This window comes from Leopardus geoffroyi, chromosome B3 (assembly GCF_018350155.1).
Source record: "Leopardus geoffroyi isolate Oge1 chromosome B3, O.geoffroyi_Oge1_pat1.0, whole genome shotgun sequence".
NCBI classification, from domain to species: Eukaryota; Metazoa; Chordata; class Mammalia; order Carnivora; family Felidae; genus Leopardus; species Leopardus geoffroyi.
Genome location: NC_059337.1, coordinates 85,216,648 through 85,236,454, shown reverse-complemented (window position 1 = coordinate 85,236,454; position 19,807 = coordinate 85,216,648). Strand labels below are relative to the sequence as shown.

At 34.5% G+C, this 19,807-nt stretch overlaps 1 protein-coding gene across 13 annotated transcripts in view; it reads left to right on the top strand.

The window, feature by feature from the left end:
* The window catches only part of RALGAPA1 (Ral GTPase activating protein catalytic subunit alpha 1), a 281,757-nt gene that overhangs the window by 40,136 nt on the left and 221,814 nt on the right, over nt 1-19,807 (top strand). For all 13 annotated transcript variants that reach the window (XM_045450711.1, XM_045450709.1, XM_045450708.1 and 10 more), the window contains exons 2-3: nt 14,130-14,240; nt 14,779-14,828. In XM_045450711.1, coding sequence (XP_045306667.1) covers nt 14,130-14,240; nt 14,779-14,828 — 161 coding nt within the window. The remainder of the gene's footprint in view (nt 1-14,129; nt 14,241-14,778; nt 14,829-19,807) is intronic.

The window sequence follows — 19,807 nt, the reverse complement described above, 5'->3', positions numbered from 1 at the left end:
TCTGCAAGTAGTGAAAGTTTTGCTTTTTCCTTATCAATTTGGATGCCTTTTATTTCTTTTTGTTGTCTGATTTCTGTGGCTAGGATTTCCAGTACTGTGTTGAATAAAAGTGGTTAGTGCAGACATCCTTGTCTTCTTCCTGACCTTAGGGGGAAGGCTCTTAGTTTTCCCCCATAGAGTATGATGTTAGCTGTGCGTTTTTCATATAAGGACTTTATTATGTTGAGGTTCCCTCTAAACTTGCTTTGTTGTTTTTTTTTCCATGAATGGATGTTTCACTTTGTCAAATGCTTTTTTGTGTCTATTGAAATGACATATAGTTTTTATCCTTATTGATACGGTGTATCATGTTGATTGATTTACAAATATAGAACATCCTTGCATCCCAGGAAAAAATCCCACTGGATCGTGGTGAATGATTTTTTTTTAATGCATTGTGTATTTGCTGTGCTTATTTAAATTCTTTAGACATGGTTTCCTTTGTTATTTTAATCATACTTAAATAGTTGGTGGCATCTATTAAATCTAATTTTTGTGCTTCCGCAGGGAGAGTTTCTGTTAACTTTAATTTGTCCTTTATATGGCACATACTTTGTTTTTTTGTGTGTCTTGCAATTTTTGTTGATATCTTGATATTTATTTACTTAAAAAAATTTTTAACGTTTATTCATTTTTGAGAGACAGAGAGAGACAGAGCATGAGCGGGGAAGGGGCAGAGAGAAGGAGACACAAAATCCGAAGCAGGCTCCAAGCTCTGAGCTGTCAGCACAGAGCCCGAGGCGGGGCTCTAACTCACAAACTGTGAGATCCTCAAAGTCTGACACTCAATCGACTGAGCCACTCAGGTGCCTTGATATCTTGATATTTTAAATAATGTAGCAACTCTGGCAACCAGTTTCTGCTTCCTTCCCAGGGGTTGTTGTTATTTCTGTTTGTTATTGTTGTTGCTGTGTGTTTCTGTAATGACTTTACTGAACTAACTCTCTGCAGTCTGTTTTTTCCTTCTACATGACCAGAACTTTGCTTGTTTATCTTCATGGTCTGCTAATGATTGAATAGAGACTTCATATAAGCCTGGATCAGTAAGTCTTCTAGTCTTTGCCAAAGGGTTCTGTGTGTGTATCGGGGACACGATCAGTATTAACCAGACAGTTTACAATTCTGTTTTAGTTTTCACATCCTTCTTGTGTAGAATCTGAAGGTCAGCCAGAGATGAAAACCTAGGTCTTTTTCTAGTCTTTCCAGAGCATGCTTGCAGCCTTATGCATACAGATGGCCTTGAGTATTCCCATTAAATTGTCTGAGATTTTCAACGTTCCCTGTGGATAGTTCATTCCCTAGCTTTTCTTTTTAAGGTTTTTGTTTTCAGGGGTGTGTGTGTGTGTGTGTGTGTGTGTGTGTGCGCGCGCGCACGTGCGCGCGCGCGCGCCTGGTTTTTATTTATTATCTTTTTTTATTGGTTAGCTTGTTATTTGCCTTATCAGTGATTACTGCCTCAGGCTGATGTGTTATTAAACAGTTGCCACTGATTGTTTTCAACAGATGTTCCCAGGGAAGAGGCTGTTGGATTGTGTGGACTCTGAGTTAAGTCAAATAAGGACAGTTTTTGCAAGTGGGATTGTCCAGGGAGAAGCTAGATAAGTCAAATACTGATAATTCTCTTAAGTTGAGGGTTTGAAAAGGCTCCTGTCCTGTTCTGACTCCTCCAGGGACTGATTAGGGTATTGGTTCTTGACTGTGATTGTGGGCTCTTGCTTTTCAAGGCTGTTATGGAGGGGGGGAGAGAAGGATGGGAATAGGGTAAGTTTGAGATGCCGCTAAGCTCACTGTTCTTATTAAGATTTATCCATTATCCTTGAACAAATGTTCCTGGTTGTTAATAATCCTCTGGTTAATTTCTAGGTTTCTAAAAATGTTAATTTTTTACTGTTTTTGGTTTTGTTTTCATTGCTTTTATGGAGAAGATTTTTGAATTGCCTTCTTCCACCAATTCAATGATATTACTTCTAACCTGCTTTTAACTTTTTAATTTCTATACTTTTAATTTTTATTTCTTATTGAAATATACTTGACATGCAATATTATTACTAGTTTCGGGTGTTCAACATAGTGTTTTGACAATTACATGTGTTATAAAATGCTCACCATGATCGGTATAATTATCATCTGTCACTGTACAAAGTTATCACAATGTTACTGACTATATTCCCTGTACTGTACTTTTCATCCTAGTGACTTATTTATTTTATGACTGGAAGTGTATACTTCTTTATCCCCTTCACCCATTTTTGCCCATTGCTCCCGTTTCCCTCCCCTTTGCCAACCACCAGTTCTCTGTATTTGATAGTCTATTTCGGTTTGTTTGTTTAAAATAGAAGTTCTTATTAACATTTTTCCATTTCATAAAAATGTTTTTTAATGAATATTTTTAGTGGTTATCTATTTAATTGTATGGATGTACATTTATTTTGTGACATTATTTACTGTGTAGTGGGTAATAGATAAGGTAGTGAGTAGTTCAGAATGAAAAAAAAATAGTGCTACTATGTCATCTGAATGAGCCTGGGATTTATCTTGTTTGCATTGGAAAGCCCTGGAAGCAGATCAATGATACAGTTAAATTATTCTGGTAGTAATATTTGGAGGATGGATAAAAAGGCGAGAATGGCGTGAGAGGTAGTAGATAAGAGACTAGTAAAATTCAGGCAAGAGACCACAAGGTATAAAACTAAATGATGGGGGGGGGGGTGGGCAGTAGGGAACGGAGAGAAAGAAATGTATTGCAGAAGTATTTAGGAAGGTAAACTTGGCAAGGAAATGAATGATTTGTTGAGGGATGGGGGGGTGGGGTGGGATGGTGGACAGAACCCAAAAGAGAGGGGAATGAGTCTGAAAATGAATGCCAGCCTTCAGAGATAGGTGGTACTACCAACCTCTCTTTGAAGGCTGAAATTCATTTCAAACTCATTCAAAAGCTAGAGAAGGTGAAGGAAGGTGGATTCATTTGGGGGGCAAGTTGAGTGAGAGATATCTGTGGAAGATGTAATTGGATAGGTAGTGTATAAGACTCATACTCAAGAGAGGGTGTGAAATAGCAGCTATGGGTTTGAGAGGTATTTTTGTATGTAGATAGAGTTCAAGTTGCAGTATTTAATGAAGGTGGAAGAAGACATATTCCTCATAGACCTCAACATTTAAAGGGAGGGTACAGAGGAAGAGAAGTTCATAATGGAGATGGAAAAAGAGGAAAAAAGAAAATGCAATGCTCACCCCCTTTACTGAGCACATCAAAGTTTTAATTAATCAGTGTTGCTAACATTTTCCCAATGATTTTTCTTATACTTTTCCTTTAGCACTCAGTGTTCTATTTAGCCATAAATTTTAATATCACAGCCATTTACCTGTCTTGCAAAGTGGCATGGAATAAGACATAGAGTTTTACCTTACACTTAGACCAACTTGGTTTTGTCTTGGCTTTCTTGAATCTTTTTAGTTTAGTTTTTATCTTTTATAAACTAAGTGAAGAGTAAAATGAAGCTTATAGGACTTATCCTTTAAAGTTTAAAGGATAAAAGTTTAAAGTTTCTATGATAATTCAGAAAACTGAAAGAAAAGTGTTTAGCTCAATCCTTAGAAAACAGTAATGCTCAATAAATATTATCTTCTTTACTCCCCATCTTCACAAATGTATCAGAATTCTTTTCCTTCTTTGCTATATATTATGAGGAAAGCAACTTGTACCGATTTACATGAATAGTGTGTAACTGCTTACACTAGGTGTTGGAATGCTTTGCTTGCACAAATGAATTTAATGAGTGAAATTTTAGGTATTGTGATGAAGTTAGGGAGGATATCATTAGCCAATGTAAGGAGAGATACTTTAGGGCAGTGTGCATATGAGTGGACTAAATCCTCTTAATTCTTGGTATCTTTTATTATTTACCAGTTCTGAAACTTCAGATAATCCACCTCAGCCTCTGTGTAACTTTCTTTTTTTTTTTTTTAATTTTTTTTAATGTTTATTTTTGAGAGAGAGAGAGAGAGAGAGAGAACACGAGTTGGGGAGGGCCAGAGAGAGACGGAGACAGAATCTGAAGCAGGCTCCATCCAGGCTCTGAGCTGTCAGCACAGAGCCTGACGTGGAGCTCAAACTCACGAACCACGAGATCATGACCTAAGCCGAAGTTGGACACTTAACTGACTGAGCCACCCAGGCGCCCCTTCTGTGTAGCTTTCAAATAATTCTTGAAAAATACCATTCTTTCAGAATCAGTTTGACTTAAAATGGCCAGAGTGTTGTCTTATGCTGTGGACTACTGCCTGAAGTGTGCCTATTCTAGTGTTGTTGATTCAGGACACAGAGAGCTGATTTGGAGCCATTTAGTAGTTTAGTGTGACCTTGGAAAGTTGCCTGTCTTCTTCCAGGCTTAGTTTTCTTATGAAATGGAGATAATAAACTTATTTCAAAAACAATTTGTGGAATAAGATTGCATATACGTAACTGTCAAAGTGTTGTTCATGCAAATGTAAAACATTAAACATAAGTGGTTATAACTTTTTCTTTCTTTTTTTTTTTTTTTTTTAACGTTTTATTTATTTTTGAGACAGGGAGAGACAGAGCATGAACAGGGGAGGGTCAGAGAGAGGGAGACACAGAATCTGAAACAGGCTCCAGGCTCCGAGCTGTCAGCACAGAGCCCGACGCGGGGCTCGAACTCACGGACCGCGAGATCATGACCTGAGCCGAAGTCGGCCGCTCAACCGACTGAGCCACCCAGGCGCCCCATAACTTTTTCTTTTGTTTTATACTCACAGTTACCTTACAGTATAATATTTAATAAAACACAAAATTGATTTTGCTCTTAAATTAGGTATTGTATCTTTGTGTAAACTAGATTCTTTTTTTTCACTCTCTCATTTTCTCTGTGTTTCTTGTGGAATCCTTGAAGGCAGGAGAATAATTTTTATTGTATTACTTTATAGAGTTGAATGAGACTTAGAAATAATTACTTTGGGATCACGGTCACTTACTAATGCTTCTTTTAGTGTTTGTCTTTTCCTTTTTATTTCTGGGAGTTGTTATCTTGCTATCAGTTGTAACCATAATCACATGTCAGGAGCTTTTCTGCAGTTACTTTGAAACATCAGTTTAATAAAGAGATAAACTACATATCTTAAAATGATTTTGCTTGCTTTGAAATTTTAATAGGTTTTTAGTGTGGTTTCCAGCAGGACTTTTGTTTTTTGTATTACTTCTTTTCATAGTGAAGGAATAATGAATAATATATGTTTGAAAGATAAGAACAAACATCTTAAACATTTGTACAAGAGAAGATCCCTAGATTTATCTTCATGAATTTAATCACCCAGGACAATTATGAGTAGGGAAATTAACTTGCCCACCTTCTACATTGTTAAATACAAGAATGAGCTTGCTATTTTTATTCATTTTATTATTGGTTCATGATATAAAAATGAAAATCAATTTTAATCATTATTTTCTGGGAGTCAATATTTCTATTGATTCTGGGAATCATAATTCTTATGATTAGTGTGGGGTCATTAGACTATATTTGTGAAAGCATTAAGAAATGGTCATTTTGGGGTTTTATTTTCATTGCTTTAAATTCATAAATGTATTACATGTGCTTTCAGAGATTGCTAAATTTTTATCTTGTGGAGCGTACGTTCACATGTGCAGCAGGCTTCTGTGGACACAGATGGTCAGAAGTTTAGGTATTAAAATATTCTAGAATCATGGCATTTCCTAGAATATTACTTACTCCATTTTTGGAGCTCCATTCTCCTCTCTCCCTTCACTTCAGAAAACATAATGGAATGAAAATGAGTGGAAATTGTCTTGAATCTATATAATTAGTTAAATTTTTTTTAACTAAATTTTTTTTTCAGTTTATTTATTTATTTTGTGAGAGAGAGAGTGTGAGTGGGGTAGGGGCAGAGAGAGAGGGGAGAGAGAATTCCAGGCACTGTCAGCACAGAGCCTGATGCGGGACTCAAACTCACAAATATATTGAGATAATGATCTGAGTGGAAATCAAGAGTCAGACACTTAACCAATGGAGTTACCTAGGCACCCCAATTAGTTAATTTTAAAAATAGGTTTATTGAGGCATAACTGATATATAGCAAATTGTGTATATACATACTAAAAAAAAATTGTTTCATCTTTATTTATTTTTGAGAGAGAGACAGAGACAGAGTGCAGTGAGTGGAGGAACAGAGAGAGAGGGAGACACAGAATTCAAAGCAGGCTCCAGGCTCTGAGCTGTCAGCACAGAGCCCAGTGTGGGGCTCGAACCCACAAACTGTGAGATCATCATCTGAGCTGAAGTCAGTCACTTAACCAGCTGAGCCACCCAAGCGCCCCACAAATTGCACGTATTTTAAGTGTACAATTTTTATTTCTTGTGGGCAATATATAGTTGGATTTTGCTTTTTTAAAAACCCAGTCTGACAGTCTTTTCCATTTTGGGTCAATCATTTTTATTCAGTGTGATTATTGATATAGCTAGATTAGCATCTGTTATCTATTCTTTATCCCAATTGATCACTGTTTCTCTTTTTCTGTCTTCATTTAGATCAATCAAGTATTTTTTTTGTGATTTTATATTCTCTCCACTATGGGTATTACTAGTAACTTTTCTGTTTTATTTTAGTAGTTGCTTTAGTGTTTATAGTATCCATCTTTAACGCATTGAAGTCTGCCTTCAGGTGTGAATACATTACTTCTTAATTAAGAATGTTAGAATAGTGGACTTTCATTTTTCTCTTTCCTACCTTTATATTTTTATTTTCATGGATTTTATTTTTACATATGTTATAAACCCCCCAATGCATTGTTACTATTTTTGTTCGAACAGTTATCTTTGGATAAGTTTGGAATAATGAGAAACAAGCTTGGGCATTTACCTTGTTACTTTTTTCAGGTCCATATTTCTGTCTGATAATATTTCTTTCTTTTTTTTAATTTTATTTTTTTAATTTACATCTGAATTAGTTAGCATATAGTGCAACAATGATTTCAGGAGTAGATTCCTTTATGCCCCTTGCCCATTTAGCCCATCCCCTCTCCCATAACCCCTCCAGTAACCCTCTGTTTGTTCTCCATATTTAAGATCTCTTATATTTTGTCCCCCTCCCTGTTTTTATTTTATTTTTGCTTCCCTTCCCTTATGTTCATCTGTTCTGTGTCTTAAAGTCTTCATATGAGTGAAGTCATATGATATTTGTCTTTCTCTGACTAATTTCGCTTAGCATAATACCCTCTAGTTCCATCCATGTAGTTGCATGATAATATTTCTTTCTGCCTGAAAGACCTTCTTTAGCATTTCTATTAGTATTTGGACCTGCGGCTGATGAATTCTTTCAGCTTTTGTTATGTCTGAAATGTCTTTGTTTTGCCTTTTAAAAAATTAATTATTTTTTAATTTACATCCAAGTTAGTTAGCATATGGTACAACAATGATTTCAGGAGTAGATTCCTTAATGCCCCTTACCCATTTAGCCCATCCCCTCTCCCACAACCCCTCCAGCAACCCTCTGTTTGTTCTCTATATTTAAGATTCTCTTATATTTTGTCCCCCTCCCTGTTTTTATATTTTTGCTTCCCTTCCCTTGTGTTCATCTGTTCTGTGTCTTAAAGTCCTCATATGAGTGGATTCATATGATATTTGTCTTTCTGCAACTAATTTCGCTTAGCATATATACCCTTAAGTTCCATCCATGTAGTTGCAAATGGCAAGATTTCATTCTTTTTGATTGCTGAGTAATACTCCATTGTATGTATGTATGTATGTATGTATGTATGTATATGTGGTGTGTGTGGGTGTGTGTGTGGATACATACATGTATCCACATACATACACACACACACACACACCACATCTTCTTTATCCATTTATCTATCAATGGATATTTGGGCTCTTTACATACTTTGGCTGTTGTTGATAGTGCTGCTGTAAACATTGCGGTGCATGTATCCCTTTGAAACAGCATACCTGTATCCCTTGAATAAATACCTAGTAGTTATTTTGCCTTTGTTTTTGAAAGGTATTTTTACTGGATGTAGAATTCAGCTGGACAGTTTTTTTCTTCATTACTTTAAAGATATATATTGTTTTTATTTGCATTATTTCTGATGAAAAATATGTCGTCTTTATTTTAGTTACTGTGTACCATGTTTTTTTTTTTTTCTTCTAGCTGCTTTTTAATATATTCTTTATCTCACTGTTTTGAGCAATTTAATTATTATGTGCCTTGATGTTTTTTTTCATGTTTCTTGTTTTTGGAGTTTGTTGAGCTTCATGCATATGTGGATTTGTGATTTGCATCAAGCTTGAAAATTTTCAGCCATTATTTCTCCAAATATTTTTCTGCCCCTCTTCCTTGGAATTTCAATTACTTTTATGTTAGGCCACTTGAAACTGATGTCTCACAGTTCACTAATGTGGTTTTCAATTTTTTGGATTACCTTTTCTCTGTGTTTATTTTGGATAGTTTCTAATGCTGTAGCTTAATTCTACCTAGTTTACACCATATACATGGTAATTTTTATCTATAGAAATTTGATTTGAATGCTTTTTTTATATCCCTAATCCTCAACTTTTTGGATGTATGGAATACAGTTAGAGTAACTATTTTAATGCCCATTTCTGCCATTCTAGCAGCTGTTAAAATCTAGTTTAAATTTGATTTAATGATTCTCTTCATTATGAATTAGGTTTTCTTGCTTTGCATGCCTGGTAATCATCAATTATAGATAAGACATTGTGAATTTTACCTTGTTGGGTCCTGGATATTTTGTATACCTAATATTTTCTTGAGCTCTTTTCCTGTTCTGGGATTCAGCTATTTACTTGGAAACAGTTTGATTCTTGTGTATCTTGCTTTTATGATATATTGAGTGGCTTTGAAGTAGTGTCAGTCTAGGGTTAATTGCTCTATGAAACATGAGTTTTTCTAGTCTAGTTTTTGGGAATAGGCACTCTTTTTGGCCTGTGTGAGTGCCTGGGTCTTATAGCTTTATTCTTTTCTAGCACATCCCTCCTTTTATATGGGGATTAGTTTTCATTATTAATGTTTAAAAGTTATTACCTCTTGGTTAGAGAGCATAGTTACTCTTAGTATTATGTGCTTAGTGCTATGTTACTCTTAGTACTTTTTAAATTTAGTTTGTGTCCTTATTTAGTTTTTGTAAATATCTCACTTTTGCATGAAAAGATTTAATCTATGGGGTTTTATTTGTAAAGTACTAATTGTGCTGTTCTTATCTTCTGAATACTTACTAGTCTTTTTTCTGTTAAATAGGAAATGGTTGTATAAAATCTACCATGCAATTAGTAGGTTTTTTCTCCTTAGAAATTTGTTGGTCTTTGCTTTTTATATTTTGAAACTGTTAATGCAAATTTGGAATTAAAAGCTTCCTGGTACAGCCTTTTTTCAAAATACAGTGATCCTCTTTAATTGTAGTAATTCTTGCCTTAATGTTTACTTTGACTCTTACCAAGGAATCAACATTGGTATTTTGGTCAGTGTCTAAATGATATATTTTTATTTCATTCCTTTAATCATTTTGGGTTAAATTTTTTTCTTAATAAATACCTTGTAGCTTAATTTTTGTGGTTGTTTTAAAATGCGGTGTGATTATAACTGTGTCTTAGTTGAAGCATTTAATTTATTAACTTTTTTTGGTAAATACTGTATTTATATTTCTATCATTTCATTCATCTTTTTGGGGTGCTTTTCTATATTCATTTCTGTTACCATAAGTTTTTCTATATGTTTCTCCTAATGGTTAAACGTTTTACATTCTGTTATTATTCTTAGTGGTAACTCAAAACATTTTAGTAGCATACTAATATTAAATTATAGAGTTCATCAGTATTTCTGTCATCCTCTTAAAGTAAGATCTTAAAATAGTCTCTCTAGCATTTTTGTTGCATCTTTGACATTGTCTATTTTTTTACTTTCTCCTAATTAGTAACCTTTTGCATTAGTAGCTTTTTTAACATTAGTATCCATTTAGATTTACCCATACATTTTGCAGTTTCTTTGCTCATTTTTGCTTTTTGCTTTTCACTCTCCAATGTTTATTTCTCTTTCAGAATATATCTCTTGTATTTCTTTGAGTTTGAATGAGGGTTTTTTTTTTTTAATTTTTTTTTCTTACATTTATTCATTTTTGAGAGAGAGAGACAGAGCACAAGCAGGGGAGGGGGAGAGAGAGAGGGAGACACAGAATCTGAAGCAGGCTCCAGGCTCCCAGCTATCAGCACAGAGCCTGATGCGGGGCTTGAACTCATAAACCACAAGATCATGACCTGAGCTGAAGTCAGATGCACAACCAACTGAGCCACCCAGGCACCCCTGAGTGATGGTTTTTGAGTGTTAAACTGTAAGGATGTTAGAAAATGCCTTTTCTTCATTTACACGTTCAGGTTGTTAAGTGTGTTCATTTATTTTGAGGGAGAGAGTATGGGGGGGGGGGCGAGAGAGGGAATCCCAAGCAGGCTCCACATTGTCAACATGGAGCCCTATGCCAGGCTCAAATTCATGAACTGTGAGATTGTGACCTATGCTGAGATCAACAGTGGGGTGCTTAACCGACTGAGCCATCCAGGCGTCCCTCGTGTTCATGTTATTTGAAGTACTTTAGCTGAGTATAGGACTTTAGATTCGCAATTATTTTCCCTTAGTTCTTTCAGTATAAAGTTGCACTGCCTTCCTGCCTCTATTAGGTTAACAAGAAGTGTACTGTTAGTTTTGATATTACTATGTAGGTAACTTTTGTTGGTTTTAATATTTTCATTTTGTTTTTGGTGTTAGGATGTGTCCATGTGTAGATTTGTGTTTATCCTGCTTGGGATTCAGTATGTCATTTTTCGTCTTAAGATTTACTTAAATATTTCACCAATTTTAAATCATTCTCAGGTATATATATTTTTAATATTGTTTACATTTTTTCTTCCTTCCTGGAACTTTTAAGGTAGTTTGTTATCCTTATCTTTATATTTTCCATCTTACTATTCTCTGCGTTACATTCTGAGGAATAGCTTCAGTTCTGTCTTCTAATTTATTCCTTTTAGTTTCCTCCCTTTGTCCTTTTTTCTCTTCTTCCCTTTTCTCAATTTCTTCTCCATTTCCCATATACTCCCTACTTTTTTTTAGAGCCTAATAGTGTATTATTCATAATTTATCCAGCCTGTTTGTGTGTGCATGTTTTAAAGTTTATTTTTGAAAGAGAGCATGAGCATGAGGTGGGGGGTGGTGGTGCAGAGAGAGAGCATAAGAGAGAATCCTAAGCAGGCTCCATACTGTCAGTGTAGAGCCTGACGTGAGGCTCAATCTCATGATGTGAGGTCATGACCTGAGCTGAAATCAAGAGTTGGACACTTAACTGCCTGAACCACCCGGGCATCGCCTGTTTGTGTGTTTTTAATGTCTCCCTCCTCTCTCTTTCTTTATTTTTTTTATTTCTGACCCTGTTTTCCCCCACCATGTAAATTTTGTGAATTGGTGATCAAAAATATTTTGTAAAAGAGTTTTTATTTGCTGACTCGTTCATTACAAATAGATAGAGAGAAAAACAAAGCAAAAAAAAAAAAAAAAAAAAAAAGCCCAACAAGGAAATTAGCCTAATTTTGATCCAGTATCTTTTATTAGTAAGTGTGTAATTTCCAGGTTTTCCTCACATGCTGTATGAGAAGGAAATTAAGAGAAGTTGTCTTGGCTCTTAAATAAGCTTGTAAAATCTTGAGTTGATTCATGTTTGCTTTTGTTTTGATTTTTTTGTTTTGCTTTGTTATTGTTCTCTCATTTTCTTCTTTCCCCTGGAACATTAGTTACGTTTGAAACATTAATTTCAGGAAATGGAGCGCTAATTATAGTAGCCTATTTTATTTTGATCTCATAGTTCTTTGTTACTCTAAACTATTGTGTGGGAAAAATAGAATACTTTTCCTGTTTTTCTCAGTTGTGTATGTTTTTATTTTGAAAGTTTGTAAAATGTGTTTATTATTTGATGGATCTTGTTCTTATAGGCAGATAATAAATTACTAGTGATCTAGTCCTAATTTTCTTATAGATGTATTACATTGGAGGCTGAATAACATAGAGATTAAGAGCATGGGCACTAGATCCAGGCTGTGTAGGATTTAAATCCCTGTCTCTGCTTCCTAATAGCTGAATTACTTAAACTCTCTATGCCTGTTTCCTCATCTGTAAAATAGGGATAATAATAGTACTCATTTCATAGTGTTGTTGTGAGGATTATAGGAATTAATTTCTGTAAAGCACTTAAAAGAGAGTCTAGCATATAGAAAACATTCAGTTTTTATTAGCCATTTTGTTTTTCTAGTTCTGTGAAAAGTCACACAGGTATTGTTACAGATAGGAGTTGAATCTGGGTTTTCTGATTCCAGTCTAGAGGAAGCAATGTTTTGCCTGTCAGTAGGTTATGCAGTCTTTTCTAATATAAAAATTTCCAAGCTAATAAATGAATATAATAAAATTAAAATAACTTATTTTAATCAGTAGTAAAACACATCTGAATACATATGTGCTGAGTACTGTGTTAGGTTTTGGGAATGGTAGGATAGACACAATTTCTATTCTAAAGAAGCTATAGACTAGTCCTGGAAAGAAGACAAGAAAACACTTAAAACATGTGATTTCCATAAGGTAGAAATGTAGAGAATCCAAGGGAATAGAGAGGGCATCCACCCTTCTTTTGTGAGAGTAGAGCAAAGGGGTAGGAGTCTTAGAAAATTCCATAGATGAGAGGTCACTAAAGAATTATGACTATTCACAGGGTAAGCTAATACATGAAAGAGAGTTTAAAACGCTATATGTTGTTACTATGTAATTTTATTCTGAAATCTTCTATTGCTCCTTAAAGCATTTCAAGAAATTTACTGATATTTACCTTTAATTTGAGTTTATTAACGATTGACTTTTTTCTAGTTGCCTTTTTTATATTTATTTTTCATTATAAAATAAACATGTGCTTTTCGCAAGCAAAGTTGAATAATGGGAAGCATATACTTAAGGTAAAAGTTGTGTATTCCCCTTTTTCTTCACCCTTCTCAATCTCCCAGAAAATAAACGAAACAATAAAATGTGTAATATGTATACATCTGCATAGGTATATTCCTTTGAATGATAAATTCAGTCACTTTAGTTTGTTTTCAAGACATTTTAAAACATACTTCAAGGCTAGTTTTTCAATTTTATTTTTATCAAAACATTCTAAGCTGTAGCTAAAATGAATTATTTTTATGCATCCTATCATGCTTCATAGTTTCCTCACTTTTTTGTCTTTGCTTATGCCTAGAATGCCCTTCTCATTAAACCTCACCAGTTCATGTTCAAAGTTTTTCCTGTCTTTAAAAGTCTTTTCATATAATCTATTAAGCTTTTCTTCTTTCCCTACCTTCACGCCTCTTTTAGCTTTGAAAGTAATTTTGTGTTTCTAAATTGCCATTGCATTTTGTCACTTCTCTTTCAATATGTAACACTTTGTACTGTGCATACAGTTATATGTTTGGCTTTGTGTGCCCTGGACTATACGGAAGATCCCTTAAGAGCAATATTATCTGTATTTGAGCTTTGTAATACTTAAGTGCCTATTTATAAAGCCTGTTGTTAGGTACCTATTTGCTGAATAAATGTGTTTTATAAAATATATAATTACTCCTAGAAATACTGATTTTAAACTGTCTTGGGGATAAGACAGTATCCTCTATGGGAGAGGCATAGCTATGAATTGAAACTAAAACTTCTTTTTTGGTTTAGCTAAATATCCAAAATAAATTTTGAATAAATCTTTCTGAGACTTTTTGTTTTTTTTGTTTTTTTGGGGTTTTTTTTGGAAACAAAGGTTATGGTAACCTGATTTGACCTGTTTTTAAAATTAAAACTAAAGTCTTTGAAGACTAAAGTTGTGAGAACAAGAATATAAATCAATGAATATCTCAAATATTTTAATATGATAGAATTTTAGGAGCAGTTCTTTGACTTTTTTGAAGGAAATTTGCCACTGTGACTATTTAACTGAATGTGATTTAACATATATATGTAATCACTAAAAACTGGTTTCCTTTCCTTTTCAGAGAATGCAGAGTCTATTGATCTTAAACAGTTTTTTGACCAACATTTTTCACATATATATTATGTGTTCTTTGAGAATTTTGTGACTATTGAAGCTAGTCTGAAACAGAAAGGTAAGATGTTAAAATTGGTCCTGGCTTATGTTGATGTTTCAAATAATTATCTTAAATATTCACTTAAAAATAGGCTCTTGGACATTGGAATTTTAGTGTTTTTTCACTTCTTTTTGTAAAACATCTTTTAGACACCCTCTCACACTTTGGGTTAGTAGTACTATCTTCATTCCTTTGAAAAGGCTTAGAAGATTTGCTTTTCCCTGGTCAGATTGATTTACCTGTTTCCTTACCTTCTTTGCTTTGCTCTTAGGTGCATATGTAAATTGAGCAGTCATTCTCATACTTTCTTTTTCAGAATTCTAAGTTCTCCACAATGTATTAATTAAGATATAAATATGTAGAATCTAAATTTAATTGTTGAAAAAGAGTAGAGAGAGATGCTATAGTATTGTTTATACATCGAACAGAATAAGCTTTAAATATTTTATTAAAGAATCACTGAGAAAATAATGCTTGAAATATTTTAAGCTTTTTAAGTGGTGGTAATAGGACAAAATGATAATGTTTAACAAATTTTCCTGTAAAAATATTTTAGGTCACAAATCTCAAAGGGAGGAATTGGATGCTATACTTTTTATTTTTGAGGTAAGTATCTGCCCATCAACTATTCCCCCCCCCCCCCCCCCAAATAATTCCTGGAACTTACAAAGGAATATATTGAAACTATAAAGCCTGTTAACAGAAGACTGATTTTTTTTTTTTTTAATATATATATATATATTTTTTCAACGTTTATTTATTTTTGGGACAGAGAGAGACAGAGCATGAACGGGGGAGGGGCAGAGAGAGAGGGAGACACAGAATCTGAAACAGGCTCCAGGCTCTGAGCCATCAGCCCAGAGCCCGACGCGGGGCTCGAACTCACGGACCGCGAGATCGTGACCTGGCTGAAGTCGGACGCTTAACCGACTGCGCCACCCAGGCGCCCCCAGAAGACTGAATTTGCCACGCTTTCTAAAAACTGAATCATGTTTTTTTGACCTAAAAATATACCTAACTTAATTCTTAATTATTTTTTGAGATACATGTATTTTTTTTTAGGTAGAAATAGAATTATGTTTTTATGTATTTGACACCACAAACTTGGTAATACTATAAGATAATTGTTTTATAAATTATTTTTCTATGTAACTTTGGATTGGGTTAGGGCAAGCCTTTATTGTTAAAAATAGAAGGAATTAGTAATATTTGATGCTTTGCTAAAATTTATATTTTATTTTTGGCATCCTGATAAAAATTAGGGTTCCCTCACTTTTATTTATTTATTATTTTTTTAAATGTTTATTTATTTTTGAGAGAGAGAGAGAGAGAGAGAGAGACAGAGCATTAGCGGGGAAGGGACAGAGAGAGAGGGAGACACAGAATCGGAAGCAGGCTCCAGGCTCCAGGCTCCAAGCTGTCAGCACAGAGCCTGACCCAGGACTCGAACCCACAAACTGTAGATCATGACCTGAGCTGAAGTTGGACGCCTAACCAACCGAGCCACCTGGGTGCCCCTACGGTCCCCTCACTTTTAAAATAACTCCTTGCCTCTTTATTCTGTCTTTCAAGTCAAGCAGTGATAGGAGTATTCTGATCTTTATTGAAAATTCAGATATCTGGAGAAAGCCATGATTCAATCTTGTGACTTCAAGGACAGTAAAGAATTGGGAAATCAGTATCTAAAGTTTGAGCTACTTTGTCTGTTGGTAATAAAAGATAATTCACTGTTTTGTATTTTGGGTACTTGATATAGTTTAGAAGAATTTGAACAATCTGATATTTCTTAGCTGTTGATTTAGTTATTGATTTAGTCACAGCTAAAAAAAAAAAGTTGGTTTTTGTTTTGTTTTTTTTTTTGAGAGTTCCAGATGGGAGTAATTGGTGTTGGTACCTATTTTGCAGTTAATTTTCAGTAATCAGCATTTAGGAATTTGCTTATGTTTATCTCCCCAGGTGTTTGCATGGACTATTTACAAGGGGAATATTAAAACATAGATATTTTGAGAAAGAATAAAAGCATCAGCAGAAATCATTTAGATTATGTTCTCTAATCAATATGGAATTAAATGAGGAAATCAATAACAAGGAAATTTTGTAAATTCATAAATATGTGGAAATTAGTGAACACACCCCCAAATAATCAATGGCTCATAGTTATGACATACCAAAACTTAGGGAATGTAGCTAACCAAGCATTCAGAGGGAAATTTATAGTTATATAACTTAATATGATAGAAGGAAGAATGATGTCACATCAGTTACCTAAGTTTCCACTAAGAAACTGAAAAAAGAAGATCAAATTAAAACCCAAAGAAAGCATGTAAAGAACATAGTTAAAATTATAGTAAAAATTAGGGGTGCTCAGTCGGTTAAGCATCCAACTTCGGCTTGAGTCATGATTTCGCAGTTTGTGAGTTCAAGCCCCGCCTCGGGCTCTGTGCTGATAGCTTGGAGCCTGCTTTGGATTCTGTGTCTCCCTCTCTTGCTGCCCCTCCCTTACTCATGCTCTTGTCTCACTCTCAAAAATAAATAAACATTCGGGGCGCCTGGGTGGCGCAGTCGGTTAAGCGTCCGACTTCAGCCAGGTCACGATCTCGCGGTCCGGGAGTTCGAGCCCCGCGTCAGGCTCTGGGCTGATGGCTCAGAGCCTGGAGCCTGTTTCAGATTCTGTGTCTCCCTCTCTCTCTGCCCCTCCCCCATTCATGCTCTGTCTCTCTCTGTCCCAAAAATAAATAAACGTTGAAAAAAAAAATTAAAAAAAAAAAAATAAACATTAAAAAAAAAAAAGATTATAGCAAAAATAAATGGAAGAAAGTTTTAAAAACTGGAGAATACTAATAGACCTAAAAGTCAGAACATTGAAAGATCAGGAAAACTAATAATATTTAGCCATACTGACTAAAAAGAGTGAAGAATTAAATTATTAAATTCAGGAATTAAAAAGGAATTAAAAAGAAATTGTAAGGATTATAAGTACTGTGACCAACTGAATGCCAACAAATGTGATACATTTAAATGGACAAGTTCCTGTAAAGATAAAAGCAGTGAATTGATTCAGAAAGAAATAGAAAACTGGAAAGACTTACAAGTGAAAAAATGAATTCATATGTAAATAAATTCCCACCAAGAAAAGCCCAGACCCAGATGACTTTACTAGTGAATTTAAACCAGACATTTAAAGAAGTATATGAGTTCTTCACATTCTTTAATTAATAAAAAAGAGGTGATATTTCATAATTCATTCTGTGAGGCCAGTGTTATGCAACCAAAACCAGACAAAAACATTACAAAGAAAGAAAATTATAATAATATAAATTTATTATATTTTATTTTAATATTAAAATATAATAAAATATTTTCATGAGTATTGGCACAAAAAGTCCTCAAAAAAAGGTAAATGAAATCAAAACACATATAAAAAAGGATTATACAACATGACCAAATGGGGTTTATCTAAGTATTACAAAGTTTAACATTTGAAAATAAACCATCTAACATACAGTAATAATAGAATAAAAGACAAAAAAATACATGTCATATCAGTAAATACAGAAAAAGCATTTGGCAAACTCCCAGTACTTTTTCATCATTAAACACTTAACAAAATGGGAATAAAAGGAAACTTTGTCCACTTGATATAGGACACCTACAAAAATACACAGCTAAGACCATACCTTATGCTAGGTACGGAGTACTTCTTTCTTAACGTTAGTAACAAAAGAGGGGTATCTACTCTTGCCATTTCTATTGAATATTGTACTTGGTTCTAGCCACGGCAATTAGGCAAGAGAAGGAAATAAAAGGCATCGGGATTGGGATGCCTGGGTGGCTCCCTTGGTTAAATGTCCAACTCTTTATTTTGGCTCTGGTCACAATCTCATCATTCCTAAGATTGAGCCTAGTGTCGGGCTCTGTGCTGACAGCATGGAACCTGCTTGGGATTCTCTCTCTTTTTCTCTGCCCCTCCCCCATGCATGCACTCTTTCTGTCAAAACAAACAAACAAACAAACAAACATTTTAAAAAAGCATGAAGGTTGAAAAGAAGTTAAAAAAAAGTATCAGCAGAGAAAGCAAGTTAATAATTTCTGGAAAATGTTCCTTCAGACATTCATGATTGCCCCTGTTCAGGAAACTGAGATGGGTTGATTAGTTGATAGAAGATCTTTTAGGGCATTCCTTCTATTAAAAAATAATGTTTATTTTCCTGTACGTAAATATATACTGATCAATGGTTTGTCTTTAATGAATGACTAAATTTTCTTAGAATATCAAGATGTTAGATATAGGGTTTCCATCTTTTGGAAAAAATATTTAACCTGTGTGCTTATGTTTTGCTCCTTGTAATGGGAATAATAATACCTGACCTCTACCTTTGGAGACTAATAATGATTTTTAAAAATTAAGAGTTATAAATTAACTGATTTCCTCTTTTTGGAATGAAAAGCACCATTATGTAGTGTTAAAAATATGATCTGGGATTCATAATCTGTTTTCTTCTGTTAAAACTACACATGGTTTCTTTCTTTCTTTCATCTTTATATTAACCGCATAAAAATAAGACATGTTGGGGTGCCTGGGTGGCTCAGTTGGTTAAGCATCTGACTTTGGCTGAGGTCATGATCTCATGGTTCGTGAGTTCGAGCCCTGTGTTGGGCTCTGTGCTGACAACTCAGAGCCTGGAACCTGCTTTGGATTCTGTGTCTGCCTCTCTCTCTGCCCCCATTCACGGTCTGTCTCTCAAAAATGAATAAACGTTAAAAAAGATGAAAAAAAATAATAAAGACATGTTTATTTACATTTTATAAGGGGTCAAATCTAAAGTATAATAGGGGCACCTGGATGGCTCAGTTGGTTAAGCATCCGATTTCGGCTCAGGTTATGATCTCATGGTTCCTGAGTTTGAGCCCTGCGTCGGGCTCTGTGTTGACAGCTTAGAGCCTGGAGCTTGCTTCGGATTCTGTGTCTCCCTCTCTCTCTGTCCCTCCCCCACTCATGTTCTCTCTCTCAAAAATAAATAGTAAAAAAAAAAATTTTAATATAAAGTTTAATGGTCATAATTTAGGAATCCTTTTGAGTAGTTTATAAACTTTCTCAACTTAAATTTCATTTCTTTCCATACCAAAATAAATAGAATTATGTAATTGTTGGCCAGAGAAATATGAGGAGGGCAAAGGCAAAGAAGTTTGTGTATCTCATGTGGGACCAGCATTTATCTGTGAAGAACTTTATAATTTCTCATGATCCTCTTGTATGAGATGGACTAAAGAAGATCATATTAAATGGAAGATAGAAGTGTAAAACATGCATACTGTATTTTGGGCAGAATAGTACAAAAGTACACATTTTAGAATTAGGCATATTAAGGTTGAAATTAGTTCCACTTTCTTTTTGATTTTTTACTTTTTAAAATTTATTTATTAAAAATTTTTTTTTAACATTTATTTTTGAGAGAGAGAGAGAGACAGAGCACAAGCTGGGGAGGGGCAGAGAGAAAGGGAAACATAGAATCTGAAGCAGGCTGTGGGCTCTGAGCTGTCAGCATAGAGCCCAACGTGGGGCTTCAACTCACGAACCGTGAGGT